We start from the raw sequence: 19,541 nt of genomic DNA, 5'->3' as shown, positions 1-19,541 counted from the left end.
AGGAGATACAGATTTGGAAGCTCTTGCTTCCCTCCCTCAGCATTCCAAATGCATCTTTGGTGGTTAGTCAGATTAAAGTCTTTATTCACCTGAGGGTTTCCTTGACTCAGGCTCAGACAGGAAGGAGTTCTAACGTAGCTTTTGATAGACTGTCAGCTGCCTAGTCCTGTTTTGGAAATGATGATACTGCTTAGTATGACCAGGTATGATTATTACTTGCTTCTAAAATAAACAGAAGTAGCTAATGATTGCTTTGGTGGCCAGCTGAACTCTAAACAAGATGTTAGTCAGCTATGACACAGAAGTTCTGCTCTTTCCTGTTGAGCTGTACAACATTCATATCCCAGAATTAGTCTCCATTTTTAATTTATACAGAAAAAACTGAAATAGATGCACGCAGCATGTTGACTATTGAGAATAGAACTTGGGAAGATGCACACGTAAACCCCGCAACGCCCCCCTGGCTCTTTTCCTTCAGATATTGTGAAAGGTTTCTGAAATACCTGAATTTCTGAAATATTGTGCACAGCACAGCTTAATTCCCCGTGAACATCTCTCCTCTTCACCGTAACTTGGAGCTCACCTGGATCGATGAGTCTCTTGATACAAGTGCTGTACTTGCCAGCACTAGGGACAGATGGCTTTGCTTTGATCCCTTCACTGTCATTTGTCCCTTCCTGACAGTCACCTTCTGGCTTTGCTTTTCTGGATCCTCATGAAGATGGCATTTAATTTCTTCTTGAAGAAGGATTAAGTATGCTTTAGCTGGGAAGAGGTCCCTATACGCCGATTCTGTGTAAGATAGGGAGGGTCAAGATAATAACACCTACCTGTTCAGGACTGATGGGGACGGGGCGTGGGGGAAGCTGGTTTGTACTCTGGCTATTTTCAAGTAGCAGAATTCCCCTGGAAATTAAATGTGTTTATGCTGGAAGGGGTTGGGTAAATTGTTGACTGACAGAGCTGCTTGGCAGAATTGGAACGTATGTCACCAGATTCTCCTTCCCTCCCCCCCCTCCCCCCCTTCACATGCAGACTGTCCCCATGATCTCTCTATTTTCTGGTGCTGTCACCAGCTTATCCCATCGAACCAGAATGTTCGCCTACCTTGCTGTGTACCCTGGGCTGTTTCACTTTGTTCCCCTGCTGTCTCCTCTGTAATGCTGTTACTGGAGTTATCATGTCTTACTTTGTCTGCAGCACTGACTCCCTTAAAAGTAGAAAACCCTGCTTTTCTACTAGGTTTTTGTAAATATCTTAAGTGATTTATGTCTCAGTTGTATTGGTTAGGGCAAGGCATTAGTAACTTGCTAGAAGGAATCTGTTTGCAAGAGCAAGTACTCATGCAAGTGCTAATGCTGATTTGAACTTTTCAGGCTTTTTCCTTCGTAAATCTTCATCTTGTTTGTTAAAAATTGTAAAACGTCTGCCTAACATGATTACTAAATACTGTTGGTTTTTTTTCTTTTCTCTCCCAACCCAAGAATTTGTCCCTTTGTACAGCAGCTCTAATGTACATTCTGAGTAGAGATCGTTTGAACATGGATTTAGACAGAGCTAGTCTAGATCTGATGATACGGCTTTTGGAATTGGAACAAGATGCTTCTTCTGCCAAGCTGCTGAATGAAAAAGACATGAATAAAATTAAGGAAAAAATTCGGAGACTGTGTGAAACTGTTCACAACAAACATCTTGATCTTGAAAACATCACGGTGGGTATCGTGCTTTTATTTGAAAGCCTTGATGGTAGTGGAATGTTTAATAAAGTGGAACTTGTAAACATTATCCTTAATCTCCTATCTCCCAGCTGAGGAGTCATGACACTTTGTCTACCTTCTATGTATATACGACTGCACTGCAAGTATTTTCTTCAAATGTGAAATTTCCTTTCTAAAAGGCTGTCAGTAGGATAAAGCTATGATGTTCTTCAGCTGTCTGATTCACTGTTCACCCCTGCTAAGGGCAGCTAGTTAAAGGTAGCAATTAGTAACAAGAAGCACTTTAACCATGTGTTTAAAGACAGCATTTGGATTATTTGACTCTTGTTTCTTTGCTTAAATATTATGTGCACATTCCCGAACAATAGGGTATTACTGTGTGTTAAATTGAAAATGTAGTGCAGGTTCTCCCATTAACAGTAAATAAACATCTGTCCTAAAGAAACTGATTTCTCTCTCCCCGAAGTGTGGTGGCAGATCTGTTGATTAGCATAATTGTGGATGCATTTTTTCCTTCCTTTCTCAAACATGTTTGTTTTTTACGAATGTATCTTCAGCTGCAACAGTGTGAGCTGTTTTTGCTTAAAAATAAATTTGGCCATGGTTTGATGCTAGCATCAAGCTAGCTTGAAAAACAAAGGGTAAGTTGCAAGTCTTATTAAAAGAGTACATTTAAAGAATTGATGACAGATTGACTGGATGAGTAGTCATAGATGGCAAAATTAGCACTGTGGTTTTGCTTTCACTATGTTTCAATATAACAGATGTTAGTACGGTCTTAATTTTTGAATGTCTTGTATTATACTACTTACGTTTGAAAGTTTCTTGTTAGGTTTTTGCTGGTTTTCATATAATAGTTAAACCCAACAGGAGAAGCTTCTGATTTATTGTTTACAAAGTAAGCTTTTTAAGGCTTTATCTCTGCAAATAATGGTCCAACTCCTGCCAGTAATCTGCAGTTAAGATTGTATTCCATCTTAGGTCAGATTAAACGATTATATGCCTTGTTGAGCGGCCATTTTCTTTTGTAATTTTTTGACTTCTGTTGGTTTAGGAAGGGTTTGGTTTGGCTTTTTGCACAAAATTCTAGCTATGGAACCGATAGCTGAGTTGATATGAGAAGTCAGTATTATGTAACAGTAGAAAGAGTTGAATTTGGGGGGAGTATGATTAGTATTTTTGGTATATATTGGTATAATTCTTAACCTTTGGTAATCTGTTCGTGGTGACAAAGGAGAATTGTTTCGAAGTTTCAGGTTTAGGCTTGTTTCCTACAAACCTATGAAATGTGCAGGTAGGGGGCTTGTATTAATTCTCTGGCCTTTGAAAGCTACAAAGGAAGAATAAATCTGAGCTTGTTTTTGCTGCTTTCAGTTTATTCTCTAAATTCACATGATACAATGTGAAGATACCAACACAGAATGAAATTTGTTCTCTAGGTGGTGATCAGCTAGGGACTGGTATAATCAGCGTCTTATTTCAGCGCTGTTTTGGCACTGAAGACAACTCACATAGCTCACAGTCTGTCAGTGCCAGGATATCTTTTGCACTGTAAAATATAAGACAGCTCCCTTTATTAAGCACGGAACAGCTGGTACAGGTTCCTCATTGCTAAAGCATCCAGCTACACAGACCACTGTCTCCTATTTGAGCTTTTCTCATTTTCATAATCTGAGCTAGCCTGATGATTTATTTTTTTCTATGAATTGTAATTCTGTTCTTGAGTTTTCTTAGGCATGGGTTTTAAAGGGAAAGAATATATTAAAAAGGACTCTGTCTTCTGAAAGTTGTCCATGACTAAAGAGTAATATTATCAGAGGCCATCAGTTTCAGCTGGTTTTTTCTTTCTTTTTTTTTTCTGAGGCATTTGTATTTCTTAAAATTTTGTCGAGCTGTTGTAAATGTGTTAAATACTGTAGTACCTCACAGATGGAAACTGCTTCCCTCCCAGCTGCCCCATCTAGAAGCATAGACTATATAGCATTTAGAGAATATGTGCAAGCCAAATGAGATAATTAGGTTGTCTTCCAATTTATGATAGTAGCAATGGTAAGTTGAGACAATAATGAACTTCATATGTGGAAGATAAAGCTGCTTTCACATAGATCTCTGTCATGAGATATAATGAGTAATCTGTTTTGCGCTAGATGACAGGCAGAAAATGCTAACAAAAATGCAAATTTTGTGGGGGTAAAGAAAAGATCTGTGCTTTTTCAGACTCAGACGTAGCCACTAAGAAGCAGAAGGATGTTTTGATAACTCCAGTTTGTGCCTAACTGGTTACGCCTCTGTTGTTTTGAATCTTGCATAGATCAGATGAAGATGATCAATACTGCCTAACTCTTCCCTCAAAATGTTATTTGTGTGACTGCCTAGATCAGGCTAAATGTTGAGTGCTCGAAACAGGTATTCAAAGGGTTTTGTTTTCTAGACTGCTGTGAACATTAAAATGTAAATCCCGAAACGGAAAAAGACTTTTCCATGGAATGAATTTGTTCCAGGTGTTTTTTTGCTGTCTTAGGAGAAGATAAAACCTGAGGATCTTCTCCTTCACGTTAGCAAATGGCCCGGCCTGTCAGCATAGCCCTGTGAAGCTCACGCTTGCAGCTAGCTCCTCCCTCTTGCATCATAAGAAAACCTTCAGAAGTGACTTCTCTTTTCAGTTGATGAAAGAGGTTATTCTGGTTTTCATTCTCAGTGTAAGGCTGAAAGCTTAAGGGACCCACATTTTGAGCCTTTAGTGTTAAAATTTTATAGTAATTGACATAAAAAATGGATAGAATGGATTACTTTTCTCAAAAGCAAAAGGGCTACAAGGTTTGATTAATTTTATTAAAAAGAAAAAAACAAAAAAAGAGCCAACAACAACAGCAAAAAATCAAACAAAAAAAAACCCAAAACAACCCTGAAAATTATATCCTTAAGCCCAGTAGTATAAATACTGAATTATTTATGCTTTATAATATTTAGCATAATTCTCAGGGAGTGTTTTTGAAGTGTGTTTCTGCAGTGTTACTGCCCTTTAGCAGAGAACTAAGCATCATATTTTAAATATTGTATGGCCTTTGAGCTTTCATGGTGAAGGTAGGAAGTTAACTAAATCTTTTGTAGCCATTCAGATCTCTAAGGAGAGTTTTCAATCAGCTTCTATCAATCTGGCTTACAGTTACACATGATTTCAGACATCCATGTTAGAATATTTTCAAGCTCAATCTATAAAATTGAAAGGAATCATCTGAAGAGGATGGGAAAGCTACAGAGAGCTAGGGATCTGTCAGACTGCTGTCTTCAGGTTCTCTCGCCTTCTCCCTCAAAACACTTTCTCATTTGGCTGGCTTCGGAAAGGGAGTTCTCCATCCATTGCTTAAAATATGCTCATCTCCTTTAGCATTATGTTTTTAGCTTACAGTTTTTGAAATTGTGAGGTTTTGGATCTTGTACCTCCCAGTGATGAGAAGAGAACGCTCTGTAACCAAGTGTGTTTAGTTTCCCCCCTGTGGGCAGACTCGATGAGTGTCTGTTGGCAATTAAAGGCGGCTAGCAGTTTCCCGGGTGGTGGAACAGTTGCAGGAGTAATTGCAGCTTTGTCTTTGTTTCCTCAGTGATGGGGAGTTGAGATGATGCTGAGTCAGGGAGGGATGACCAACCTGTTGTAGGTTTGCTGCTGCTGCTTGTGTTCCCTTGTCCCCCACAACACTTTCATGACCCAAGGACATTTTCATTTACGTTGGAGAAATGCCGTTACTCACTGTATGCTCATCAGTGACAGCCTGCTACAGAGCTTGCTCCTAAAAAACAGAACTGACTGACTTTGGGTGGTAACTTTTCATCCAGAAGTTTATTTTTCTAACTTTCTTTTTCTCCTTGGAAGTCAGTATTTTGAAAACCAGGAAAACAGCTGAAGATATTGGGGGGGGGGTGTGTGTGTGTGTGTGTGTGTGATACAATTTATAACATGGTTTTCCGAGACAATGGGATGTTTACTGAAGCCTGGTGAGTACTGTTAATCCCAGGAGGTGCTCAGGTTTGAACTGGTATCCTGGAACGTGCTGCACAGCTGAGAATAAGCACAGACCTCCCTGAAGCATTACATATCGAGCCTGTCAGGGAAGGAAGATAACTTGAAAGTGGTTAAATTCACTTGGCTTTCATCAGATCTCAGGCCTTTTTCTCTGAGCTTTCGTTGTTGCACCTATGCACCATATATGAGATTATTAAGCTTACAGTAGTTCAGATTTACCTGTGCATTTTCCAGGTGTTACAGAGGTCTATACTGGTCACTTTTGTGTAGGTGTAAATTTATGTGTAAGTATATGTTTTATTATTAAGATTTGCCTCTTATTAGAGGCCTTTGGAAAAACAAGTTACAGTCTTGACTTTATAAATGGTGTTAGTTTTGGTTAAAAACATTGCAGGGTATTAACAAAGATAATCACCTAAAATCCCTTCAGCTTCCATTTGCAGGGGGTAAACTTAACTTGGCTGTTGTTGAGTTTTGATATACATTCCTTTTTTTTTTTTTTTTTAATATATCTGTAAATGTAGTAAGATTTTCTACATTGTTATAGTTTAATTGCTGTCTTCTATGGGTTTGACATTTAGAAACACGAAATACCTATGTTAGAATTAAATGTATTCTACAAGCAGCAGAGCCAGTGTGTCCAGGAGACAGAGAAGCAGTGTTCACTGTGGCTTTGCTTGTGGTTTTTCCTGCCCGGCTTATTTGACAGTTTCCTTCCTTTATTGTTTCTTTTGATAATAAGAGAAACAGATGAAAGGAGTCTGCTTAGGTTTTCTAAGCTATTAATAAAATCAAGAAATGTTGAAAATGCAGAGTATCTTTTTATCATTACAAAGTATATTGTTGTTACACATATTTTTCAATCTGTGCTCCCTCTGGTGGTTCTTCTACTCAGAACCTACAACTTTGCTTTTTATGGGTTTTATATGACATGTATTTATATGATTTGGTAGATTTGCTACAGCTGCCTATGATGATATCACTAATTCTGGAACATAACTCTTTCAGACCGGGCATTTGGCAATGGAGACATTACTGTCTCTCACCTCAAAACGAGCTGGGGACTGGTTTAAAGAAGAACTGCGACTTCTAGGTGGTCTCGATCATATTGTAGATAAAGGTATATTGGAGATGCTGCTTTAACAATGTGAAAAATCCGTAATCTTCCCAAGATGTTTGCTTTGCTTATATGTTTTCTGTGGTTAAAAATGGAAACATACGCGTTTTTTCTCAGTAGTATTAAAAACAAAGAGTGCAATTCGATATCGAGTCACTGAGAAACATTAGTGACTGTAATCTGTTGCATGTGGGATTGAAAGTAGTTTTAAGGTTCAACGGAATGTGTATAATGATGCATATAATACGTGAGATTAAAAATGGCTTAATCTTAGACAGAATACAGATTACTGTGTTACATAGCTCTGTACATCACACAAATATAGCACGCTTATTCTGGAGTAAAATCTCCTTTACAGTCTTCTAGAAGTGTTTTCAGGCCTGATTTTTTCGACTAAATGTCCTGGAGGAAGTCAGCCCTTCAGCAAGAAAGGATTTTTTGTTTCCTTATTTTTTAAAGACTTGTTCATCCAAAAAAACCCAAGACATCTCACAGATAGCAGAAGGGATATTTCTAAAATGAGTTCTTGAGCTGAACAAAGCTTGGTCTAAAGTAAGCAAAGGGGTGAACAAAGGAAGGATTGAAGAGATGAAAGCATTGTACAGTTTCAGACTTGTAAAGTATGGGGAGAGTGCACTTGCTGTATCTTTTTTCTCTTGTACAAAGCAGTGCATTACAGTTAAGAAACAGTCGTGTGCTGTACAATCTCTTCATTGTCAATAGAAAATAAAATACACAGGTAATTTGTGGTGACAATTGCAAACTTGTAAAGCCAAGATTGAAAGTTTGTGGTCAGTTGTTTTGTTTTGGTTTTTTTAATTTACTTGGAGAAATGAAAAACTTGGGAATGCTGATCATGTCCTTCACAATTGTTTCCTAATATTAGTTTTGTATAGCGTAAAACAAGGTTGACAGCAAGTCTGAGTAGCTAGTTTATACACTTGGCTTTTGAAGATCTCTTACTGATAGTGGAAAACAACTTCTTTTTGCTGTTTAGTTAAAGAATGTGTGGATCACCTAAGCAGTGATGAAAATGAAGAGAAATTGGTTGCTTCGCTATGGGGTGCAGAAAGATGTTTACGGGTCTTGGAAAGTGTGAGTATAAGCAGATGCATCATATTTCTGAAAACCGCTTTTTCTCAAGTGGACCTTTTCGATGTTACATTCTTTCAATGTATTGTTACATAATTACACTGTAATGTTGATTATTTTCTTTATAGAGGATACTGATTTTCTGATGTTTATCACTGGTCCTGGAATGTTTGTTTGAAATTTTATTTTACCATTCTGTTTCTTTTTGGTAAGAAAACTAAATGCAAAGTGATGCTTTTTCTCATGTTCTTACAAAAACCTGCTGTTTATGAATGTTGTTTTCAAGACATGGGTTTGACTCTCCAGTGTGTGTCTAATAATAACGAATCATTATAGAAGCACCGTTTTCTTAAAAGCAATAATTCGATGTGTATTTTAAGGATTGCTGCTTTCAAGTATCATCTAAGTGCTGAATGGGGAAACTGCCCTGAAAGTCAAACTAGTCCTGTAATCAGTTGAGCACGTATAATGAGGTGCGAGATGATACTTTTTTTTTAAATGAGAAATTTGAACAGAATTACATGGTGGTTTTGTGTAGAGCTAAATTGACAGGAATTGTGAGCATATGCTTCTCTACAGTGCCTTGTTTTGCCAAGTTTCGTGTTTGCTACTAGTGTTACTCTTTTTGTGTTGTGATACGGTAAGCAAGCAGAAGAGTGTTGTGATGTTTCAGCAGTACATCTCCACACCTGAGGAAGCAGCGGTGGGGTTCAGTGTGCAGGTCAATGAATCTCAGCGAACACCGTAAACCCAAGTTAGAGGACAAATAGTTCCAGCGCTAACTTGTTTCTTTGCTAAAATAGAAAGACTCAAAGATAGCGTAAAGTAAGCTAAAACCTGAGAAAGACGAACAATTGCTGAAGTACTAATCCAAGGGTGCCTACTTTAATGGCACGTGCCTTCTGAACAGTGAGAGAAAAATGTTCAGATCCAGTTTCTGCATTTATATTTGATAGATATGTTTGCCAAGCAGCAGTAGAAGAGCCTTGTTTAGTGGTAGAATATTCAAATCTGAGCCTAAGGGTGGTTTGTGATTTAGTGAGGTCCTTAAGGAACTTGGTAGAGATGACAAAAATCAACACACCAAGTCACAAAAATTTAAAAGAACTTCTGCTGTTTCTGGAAACTTACTCTGAATTTCAGTCAAGGGAATCAAGAAAAAATGTGATTTTTATGGTTGGATGCATAATAAGCTCTCAGAACAAGTTCTAAAAATAACACCTAAAATTTTGTTCTGTTATATTTTTGTGTGTATTTACATACACTCATACACACACCTGGGACACTATAGTCCCAGGATATAGTCAGGGTTCTGCTGTGGCAGAACATTCTGCCACGTGGTTTCTGTACTCACTATATCATGGAAGATGGTTTTATCTTCAGTACAACAATTTTGTGTGAATAATTACAAAGTGAAAACTCCAAGGAAATACTGGACAATGACAGTGAATGTTTACACTGGTAATAACTAAGAAATGTGCAACTGAATGAAGCGGGGTGGTAGGGGGAGGGAATGTTTCTCTTTCAAGGAAAAAGAAGTCCCATATTTAATATTACTTTCTCCTCCTCTTTTCAGGTAACTGTGCATAATCCAGAAAATCAGAGCTATCTGATAGCGTACAAAGACTCACAACTCATAGTCTCCTCAGCTAAGTAAGTTATAACAAAAAGACAATTTTGCAGAGTGCTGCACATGATAGGGAAAAAAAAATAGATAAATTGTTATACTAGAAGAGTCTAGGGGGGAAAAACCCCCACAGTTTCCACTGTTAATTTGCATCAAGTAATGCTGAAGTTAATTTACATGAGGGTATGTGTAACTGCCTGAGTACTACCAATACGTAGCGCTGCTATTGTTGGCTCTGTAGAAGCTGCAAACTGTGGATTCAGCTCCTTCTGTACCTGGTTAATATGAACACGGAAGAGGGCAGTTGGGAAGCCACGTTTATTTATTGTTTTTTCATTATGCTTAAGTGTTTACTGAAATGGAGCGTAACAGAATTGAAATAGTGAAATTCTGTTCTTAGCTGTTCTCCCTGGCAAAGATGCTTGTACAAACACCTCTAACCCATTTATCAATCTGGGTGAGGTCTCAGTTGACTGGCAGAGATTGTATCCCTCTTGTACTGCTCTTCATAAGAGAGCAAATGGAGCTGAAAATTTGGCTCTGTGGGCCTCATTGGAAACATAATTTCATGGTTGTAGGTTAGATATTTTGGGTACTTCTTTAAATAAAAAAGCCAAACAAACAACAAATCAAGCAGACAAAAAGCAGCACAGTTCATATGCTATTTAGGCCAGTATATATTTTTGTCATTTTTTGTGTTGTTGGTAGTTGAAACGAGTGTTGTCAGTTTAACATCAGACTAATGACATGCGGTAGAACCATGCCAGTGGTCCAGCAGTGTTAGAAGATTAAGACTTTACTGCTAGGAAGTCACGTGTCATTTGTTTATTTCTTACCGAGTGGAAGTAGCTCTGAGGACGGATGGAAGTAGCTCTGAGGACAGAACAAGAGAATGTTAGGTAACACTGTCGGGATAATGTTGTGCCTTGATGGTCAGAGGATATGAGAGGCTGGGCTTGTATGGTGAGGCGATATCTTCTGTAAGACTGTGGAAAGAAAAACGAACTTTTGCTCTTGAAATCTCAAGCTGATAAAGCTCTAAGCCACAAAGCTTTCCTGGCCTTTGTTTTCACAATTTCAGTTGAGCTCATAACAGATTCTATAGCTGATAAGTTCATTATGTCTCCCGACTGACTAGGCATCTAAGTGTCAGAAAAATTCTGCATGAGCATTGAGGTTTTTTCCTGGTGAAACAAGTATAAAGGTGGAATGTCCTGTATTTTGTGGAGGTAATTTTGTTCTGCATCTTCTCCCTGCAGAGCACTGCAGCATTGCGAGGAGTTAATTCAGAGATATAACCGTGCTGAAGACAGTATCTGTTTACCAGACAATAAGCCTCTGCCTCACCAGAATGTAGCTAACCATGTGGGTAAAGCCGTGGAAGACTGTATGAGGGCCATCATCGGTGTCTTGCTCAACCTGACAAATGATAATGGTAAAACAAAAAATTTGCATGTTCGGTGTTACAGCATCAAGTAAAACAATTATGTGCGCCCTTTCCTTACGCTGATTATCATTTTTCTATCTACAGTGTAATAAAGTAGTTAAGTACGGTAGACGCTTGCTTTACAGTAACGGGTAATTTGTCTTCGCAAATTGGATGAGTGTTTGCAAGCATTACGTGCCAAGATGCAAGCTTTTGCGAAACAACCCCTGTCTGTCTTTAGGGCGAAAAGGTTTTTATCAATCGGCTAATGATTATGAAAATGAGTATTTTCAAAAGTAAGCCTCTAAACTCTTTTTGTTTGCAGAATGGGGTAGTACAAAAACAGGTGAACAAGATGGTCTGATAGGCACAGCTATGAATTGTGTGCTTCAGGTTCCAAAGTTCCTACCTCAAGAACAGAGATTTGATATTCGGGTGCTGGTAAGCTCTTGTATCTTTTACATCAGTTTCACCCCCTGGCGCATTTAACTACTCTGGTTCCAAATTAAGGAGCAGCCGCTACAGTTTTCCTTGACCTTATATATACTTGGTGAGGTGCTTAAAGAAAGTTTCTGTAAGGATTTGGTGGCTTTGAGCTCCGTTTTCCCTGTTTGGTGCGAAAAAGTGCACTGCTAGATGAACAAAGAGATTTAGCTAAATAAGTCTGTGAATTACCTAATTTTCAAATGTCTTTTCAATGTAGAAATACACTGGGTGTTACTGTTTGAGATAAGGGCTTTGTCAAATTTACCTCAGCTTATGTAAAAAGGGTCTGTGTGGCCTAAATAGCAACACTGAAATTGTGCACGTGACGGGTCTTTTAAGATGATAAGCTGAAGGTTGGACACCTGACTCCCTAATCTATGACTGAAATCACATGTTTTAAAATGTTTTCGTGTTAAGACTTGTAAAAACAGGATTCCTGCATACAAGTTCTATTATAGAGGGATCTCAGTTTTGCCTCCTATTCCTTTAAATCCTGATCCTTCTATCAAACTGTTTCATAAAGGTGTGCTGCTAGTTATGTGTCCTCAGAAAGATAAGGCTTAAAGGCGACATTTATCTGGATAGCTGGTTTTTGCAAAATTATCCTTTTTCAATATGTGTAATCCTGTCGGACTCTCCAATTCTTGCAGGGATTGGGTCTGTTGATCAATCTAGTAGAATACAGTGCTCGGAATAGGCACTGTCTTGTCAATATGGAAACATCATGTTCTTTTGACTCATTCTGTACGGGAGAAGATGATAGCCTAAAGATAACTGGACAGATTGATGCTGTTCAGGCTTTAGTGCAGGTAAGAAATGTGTTTTTCCTGTAACAGTTACCATTTCTCATTATCGGGCTGTCAAGGGGGAAAGGCAGAACTCTGCAATGAAGATTTGACGTAATTTTTTTCTGTTTAGTATTTTGAATAATTCAGCATAGCGGGAGAAGAGTGGTGCTGCTCACAATTTTGACTTGTTCAGTACTGCCCATTACAGAAACAGCTTTCCTGGTAAAAAACAGTGGCATCATTATTACAGGCACCCAAAGGCTGCTCTCATGCTCCATAAAGCTTTCTTGTTCCTATAGAGTTTACTTCTAGTTTTCTCGTTCCTAAATGGTTTACTTCTAGTTTTGTTTTAAACCAGCTGTAAAAACTGTGAGCTGCTCCTGTCTTAAATACTTTGCTTCCATAGTTTTTTTTTTCTAAGTACCATATTTTTGGGAGTTTGTAACATTAAATTAGAGAAAAAAAAAAGTATCATGCTTTATAAGAGCAATAAAATATGGATGTAATGATTATGGTTGTGAAACAGCATTATTAAATGTTGTATTGACCAACTTAAAAAATAAAAAAAGAAATTCACCAATAATTCTGGTGAATGTGTTCTACCAGCAAACTAAAATAAAAGAATTTAAAGGAAATACAGTCTTTTTTATTACAATTGAGATAATTTTATGGACACTTTTAGCAGTTCTTGTATTTAACTATGTGAAACAACTGTGCAGCAGTGGACAAAAAAAAATCAACAATAAAAATAAGTAATGCGTTCAGCTCTGAAGCAATATTTAAAAGTGGTGGTTGTATGGTTTGGGAAATAATTCAGAAGATGTAAGTGTACAGTATGAGATTGTGACTGAAGCAGCATCTTGATAAGTAATTTTAAATTACTCTTACTTTTCTGCTTTTTACATACTAAGGGAAAAGCTAAGGGAGCAAAGAGGATAGCTAGTAGGAAAAGAAAATAAGGATTAGTAGAGAACAAAAGTGGGCAGGGAAATATGGCAACTTTTAGTCTTCCAACTGCGTCTCAAAGAAAACGATGAAACATCTACGATGCCCACGAGGAGCCTGCTAGTTCAGTGCCAGCAAGGGCGGGAGGGAGGGAGGGAGGCTCTTCTGTAGAGCACAGCGTTGGTGTCGGGATAAATTATATTTTCCTTGGAAAAAGAAAAAAAAAAAGGCTATTAAGAAAAGTATTGACGACTAACTGTCTTAAGCGGTGAATTGTGAAGAGGAAATAAACTTGCAAGTAGTAATTCAATGTGTTTAGGATTTAATTTCTAATAGAAATTCCCCTGAAATTTTCCCCATTAGCTATTTCTTGAGTGTGAGCGAGCGGCACAGCTGGCGGAGAGCCAGACAGACGAATTGATTAAAGAAGCTCCTACTGCTCAGCACGATAAGAGTGGGGAATGGCAAGAGACAAGTGGGGAGATACAGTGGGTCTCCACAGAAAAGCCAGATAGTACTGAAGAGAAAGATAAGAAAGAAGAAGATGATGAAGAACTTGATCTTAATAAAGGTATGTTGTCTGGTTGTGACGAGCTCAGAAAAAGCAAAGAGCTCTTGTGACTGCATAAGTTCCCACCTTCTGCTTCCTACCGACGTGCAGTCTCTTGGGCTGAGATTTCCTCAGTGTGTTCCCCAGGTGAAACTGTTACAGATCGTAAGTAGGAGCAGTTCAGAGCTGAAGCATGAGAAGTGGAAGAAGAGTTATGCTACTTTTTATTTTCTTTATGTACCTTCGATCAGTTCCTTCTTAAAAAACAAACAAACAAAAAACCCCACACCTTTTTAGAGGTTCTGTGTAAGAAATATTCTGGAGCGATGGCTTTTAGGGCTTTACCTTATTCTTCTGAAACAGTCCTTGAAAGTTACCTGGCTTAATTTAGTGGGGTTTTTTTTCCCCAGGGTATCATGACCTGTTCTTGTTTCATGCTGCTTTTAGGGATTTGGTTTTTTCCTCCGCTCCTTATTTTCATGTACGCTTCTCCTGTCCCCGTCTTCTTTCTGTCTGAGTTCTTCTCCCTCCATTTGGTGGTATCTCAGGTACCTATGTAAAGCCTTTATGTGCTGCATCTTCAGTAGCTTGTTGCAGGAATTTAAGTACCTGTAAGCTGAGTTACCGTAGTTTGTCTCTGGAAAATGTATCATGTCTGAAACATCAGTCCTTCTTGGTTTAATCTCCTAATAGTAGGGGCAGTGTATTACTTCTAATAGCGTTATGGTCTTCTAATAGTAGGTGCGGTATATGATTTTCTCCAACCTTGCTTTATATCCTTTGTCCTTTTTGTAGCTCCGTCGTGGTGGCTGCAGCTGTTTGTGGTTTGCCCAAAAATGCTGAGTCTTTAGCAAATGGGACTGTATATGTTATCCTCGATATAACTTTGGGTGGAAGTCTTACTGGCTTGTGGCATCACATGAAACATTTGTGTTTGTATTTTGGAGTGTTAAGCATAGAGTTTGCACACTATAATGGTTATTAATAAAATACTGTGTAACATAACGGGTTGACGGTGAGTGAACACCATGTTTCTGTTCAAGAATGTACTGCTGAGGTAGACAGAGTTTGTCTGATTCTTGCCTCTGAGGTCTCAGCCCAAAAGCTCATTTTGTTTCAGAGGAAAGAATTCTGAGAAGTGATAATGAAAGATTGTATTTGAAGCAGTAAAAGATACCAGCTGCTTGGAGAATACAATACACTCTGTTGTCTCTCTTTACAGCTCTTCAGCATGCTGGGAAGCACATGGAAGACTGCATTGTGGCCTCGTACACAGCATTGCTTCTAGGCTGTCTCTGCCAAGAGAGTCCAGTAAGGGAATAAGTCAATAACTTGCTCTGAAGTCCAGTATGAGTTTTGGTGAAGTAATAATTCGCGGTATTGAATAGGTTTACTGAATTAGGGTTCAGTGTGAGCTGGTACGTTGATGAAGCTACACTGATGTATATAGTTTTGTGAAAAGTTGCCAGAGGCATTCAGTCTGAAACAAATTTTCTGAACATCAGTATGTTTATCGAAACCAGTTGGAATTGAATATTTAACCTCTTCTGCCTCTCTCTCCCTTCCACTCTTAGTCTTAGCCAACAAATGAACTTGCTTTGGAAAGGCAAAGGAAAAAAAATGGCTCACCTATTCTATAATTAAAACTTGCTTTCTTTTTCGGTAGTTTCAACAAGCAAGTTAACATCAGACTTGTTCATTCATTTTTATCAGTCTGCTTTATTTTTACCTCCATTGAAATTACATGAAGTCGCGTATGTCCATGTGAGTTGAAGATGATTGCCTCAGGTTGGAAATACATAATAGAACTAAAAATGTGGAACTCTAATGGCCAAGAACTTCATAAACTTTTCGGTCAAATATATACTCGAATGAAAATGAGGTTCAGACCTGCCTTCATGCTTGTCTAAATTCATCATGATGGCAGGAATGGTCTTTCACGTGCTGTTCTGTACCTTTTGACTGATTAGCTTCCATACAATTTCAGTGCTTGGAGTGATACTGACAATAAGTTCAATAATTCTCAACCCTTAACAATTATAAAGGGAGATTCTCTACGTGTCAGGGGAGTGATCTGGTGGTGGTTTTTGTTCTTGATAATCCTCTAGGTTCTGGAGAGGTTTGATGGCTGTGATCACCTTTAATGGGAATCCCCAACCCAAAAAACCCCAAACCAAAACCAACCCCAAAAAAAGAGTTTAGCAATTGTTGTTTCCTAGAAACACCGTAAACATATGAGTGTTGTTTGAGAGACTTAAATCATAGAGATGACAGCGAAAGCCATCTTAATAATGATGTGAATATACTTGTCTTATTGCATTTCACATGCAGAGTAATACAGTTCTGTATTGGAAAAATATTTCCCAAATTAAAATGGATTGTTTTATTTCTTAGATCAACGTGACTACTGTGAGGGAGTACTTACCTGAAGGGGACTTCTCGATAATGACTGAAATGCTCAAAAAATTTCTCAGTTTTATGAATCTTACTGTAAGTAATACATGTTTTAAATTGATGTACGTCAATATTTTTGTAATTGTGTTTTCTGTTAATAGTCCATACATCTTTAGAAGCACTTAATATTTTTCAGTTTGTGTCTTTAGAAGAGCACAGGATGGTTTTCTGTTTTTTAAATACTGAAAACCGATTTGTCTGTCATTGCTTTGGTAGTAAATGGGGAATGAAGCTACTTTCATTTCATTTGGTTGTGACTGGTCAGGAAAATACTTTTGAATCCTCTGCCTGAACCTAATTGCTTTTACTGACACACAATTCTAAATACTAAAATTTGGAAATGAGCATAGTTCTCGAGTACTTTAAAGAGGTATTACAAATGCTTGTTTGTTACTTCTGTTTTCTGTTACATTTTCCAGTGTGCTGTTGGAACAACAGGCCAGAAATCTATCTCTAGGGTGATTGAATACTTGGAACACTGCTAGATACTTAACTTCCGCTGCAGGCACTCTAATGCTGGAGCTACCCTTAGACAAAAGAAGAAGTCATGAAAGAAGTCCTTGAAGGATATACCAAGAGCATTCATCTGTGTCATTCGTGTTCGGATTTTTAAGGCTACCTGGTCTCTTAACCATGCGTTCAGCATTTTCTAAAAGACAGTTACTACATCAATCTGCAACTATCAAAAATGAGGGGAAAAAGGTTCTGAGGAAAGTAAATAAAGAAACCATGCTGTTTATGATGCAGTGCAGTATTTAAATATTTTTTGGCAGGGTTTACCCTCCCTATCTTTTTTTTTTTTTCTTGCTTTGTTCGTGACAAGTTTCAAGGGGAAAAACTTGCTGCTGATAGTGCAACTGCTGTTTACTGTTGAGCCACTGTTTCATGCCAGCCAGGTGCAAAGGCAGCTTAGCTACTGAGGTATCAAACAAATGTTCTAATAAAGAAGTTCTGGACAGCAGCACCGCTCCTATTTGAGTTTAATTTGCTCTTGCTTTTTTATTACTAGATTATTCCAAAATCATAAAATATAAATTTTTAAATACTTTTGTGATTTTAACTACTGTCTATATTTAAAATCTGTTGGAATCCAAAGAGGCGAGGATTGGATAGTTTATTTTTTATACTGTTTTGATTGAAATTAGGTTGCTGAACTATTTCTCAGTTCTAAAACTATCATGGCCCATGTACTGTAAACTGATAGACCATAACACTTGGTAGTTCCAAGAAGCATGCAAACCCATAAACACACAAAGCCATTTGAGGGTATGTTATCCATTAAAAAAAAAAAATAGTAACTGTAAAAAGGTGTGCCCTGTTTAAAGAAAGAAAGAAAAAAATATTTTAAAAAAAAATATTCAATCCCAGGGTAGTTTACACTTCTAATAAGCAAAAACTTTGAAATGCTGTTTTGATTTGTTTCAAGGAAGCACTCAAGATGTATTTTATAATACTCAATACAAAGAATTTGGATGTTTTAGGGGGAAGAATTTTAAAGAAGCTAAAACACCAATGGGGATTAATGTTTCCAGCTGACATAATCTTTCTATTTCATTCTTCTGTAGTATGACAAAGTTTAAATGCATACAACACAAAGCCTTAAATTGCTGATATAGCTAAGATTTTGTTCAGTCTGAGGTCTAGTTCACAGCAAAGCATTGTGTTTGAAGACTTAAGTGGAACAAAGAATCCCAGAAAATACATGACTTTTTAAACAGTTTTTTTCTTGCACTCATTATTCAGACCAACAGAATTGGTAATTATTTTTATTAAGGTGGTCTTGAATATTTGCAGACTGTTCTGAGATCTGCTTCATTGACATTTTTAAATACCTGTATAGGTAGTTGCATCATGTTATTCCATTGAATTTGTAAAACTTGAAGCCATAAAAATATTAGTTCTATGTATAATGAGGGGGAAATAACAGGAAATCTAACCTGCTTTTAGATCTTGTGTTATCTCCATGTATAAAGTTAAGAACTCGTGCTTTTGTATCAGTGCCAGCTGTAAATTTTTTACATACAGTGGCTGCCTTCTATGTCTTCCTATTTTTGATAATGCAGATTGTTGGGAATTCTGTAAGGAAGTAACTGATTAGCGGCAAAAATCCTATGTTGGTCATACGTTTTTGCGTTTTCTCTCATCACCTTCTAAAACTTAGTGTATCAGTGTAACTCAGAAAAGTTTTTGAGGTTGTATTCCCCTTTGTTTAAAAAAAAAATCATTATTGAGAGAGAGAGAAGCTGTATGTAAATGATAGGAGGAAATCACTGAATATTTTGCCCTTCTAGTTTTCTGATTTTTAGAGATTTTCACTTACTATAAAATTTTGATTTGATTATGTAGTTTTCTGTGGAGAGATGGCAAGAAAAAATAAAATACAGATGTGATGATGGGGGAAAGCAGGGACAACTACCTTTCTTTGTTACACTGGTAATTGTTTGGGAATTGCTTTACCTCAGTGTTTAACAGTTTTTTTTAAATGTAACTAATTGTCAAGCACTGACAAATGCAGATTTTTTTTTTTTTTTTTGAGGGTGGGGGGAGAAATCACCCTGTGAACTGCAGTGCATTTTTGTGTGTTAGACCCTCAAATAACTCTGCGTTAAAGGGTACTTGAGGCCAACTTGCAAATTAAAGTTTTAAAGTAACTTTTTTCCATTGTAAATATTTGTGTAAATACTCTCAATTGGAAATTAGAACAGTAGAGTACTTTTCTGAATCCAATCCTATTTTTATTTTATACAGTATTTCTCAGCTGTGATCTTTGGAGCAAAAGCCAACGGCAGGAAAAATAGTTTGTACCAGTTTCATGAAGTATGTCTTTGGGTTTTTGTAAATAATTTTAACTCAAATAAAATTGCTACTTTCAATACATATCTTGTCTTTTAACATGCAATAGAACACTCCTCTGAGTGATTGCAGAAAGGCAGTGTCAGGTAAATTGTTAAAGGGGAAGGAGGAAAAAAAAGGGGGGGGGGGGGGGAGAGAATAAAAAAAAAAAAAAAAAGCAATAGAGGAGCATCTTGATGGTAGCGTTCCACAAAATTCAGTGCCTGGACCTGAGGTTGTGTGGTCAGTCAAACCAACAAAGCCTTGGAGTTTTCTGGAGATGATGTGCTCAATCTCTTGATGCATTTTGGAGTACTCCACACAAGTTGCTGTTGATCTTTCAGCTGAAGGGGCATGTAACCACTCTAAAGAGCTGTAGTTAGATTAACAAAAACATGCTTCCTTATGGTGATACTTTTCATGTCTTGGGGGATGTTACTGGCTTCTTTCTTCAGCAAAAACTGAGAAAATTACTGTGAGCGTTG

At 37.6% G+C, this 19,541-nt stretch overlaps 1 protein-coding gene across 5 annotated transcripts in view; it reads left to right on the top strand.

The window, feature by feature from the left end:
* The window catches only part of WAPL (WAPL cohesin release factor), a 159,920-nt gene extending 140,819 nt beyond the window's left edge, over positions 1 to 19,101 (top strand). For all 5 annotated transcript variants that reach the window (XM_056350716.1, XM_056350719.1, XM_056350715.1 and 2 more), the window contains 11 exons: positions 1,485 to 1,712; positions 6,748 to 6,859; positions 7,854 to 7,951; positions 9,525 to 9,601; positions 10,835 to 11,010; positions 11,327 to 11,442; positions 12,138 to 12,296; positions 13,584 to 13,791; positions 14,993 to 15,081; positions 16,165 to 16,260; positions 16,644 to 19,101. In XM_056350716.1, the coding sequence (XP_056206691.1) occupies positions 1,485 to 1,712; positions 6,748 to 6,859; positions 7,854 to 7,951; positions 9,525 to 9,601; positions 10,835 to 11,010; positions 11,327 to 11,442; positions 12,138 to 12,296; positions 13,584 to 13,791; positions 14,993 to 15,081; positions 16,165 to 16,260; positions 16,644 to 16,709 (1,425 nt within the window). In that variant the 3' untranslated portion in view covers positions 16,710 to 19,101. The remainder of the gene's footprint in view (positions 1 to 1,484; positions 1,713 to 6,747; positions 6,860 to 7,853; positions 7,952 to 9,524; positions 9,602 to 10,834; positions 11,011 to 11,326; positions 11,443 to 12,137; positions 12,297 to 13,583; positions 13,792 to 14,992; positions 15,082 to 16,164; positions 16,261 to 16,643) is intronic.
* The last annotated feature ends 440 nt before the right edge of the window (positions 19,102 to 19,541 follow it).

Source organism: Falco biarmicus, chromosome 9, assembly GCF_023638135.1.
Source record: "Falco biarmicus isolate bFalBia1 chromosome 9, bFalBia1.pri, whole genome shotgun sequence".
Taxonomy (NCBI): domain Eukaryota; kingdom Metazoa; phylum Chordata; class Aves; order Falconiformes; family Falconidae; genus Falco; species Falco biarmicus.
The sequence above is the reverse complement of the archived record's forward strand: the minus strand, read 5'-3'. Positions and strand labels throughout refer to the sequence as shown.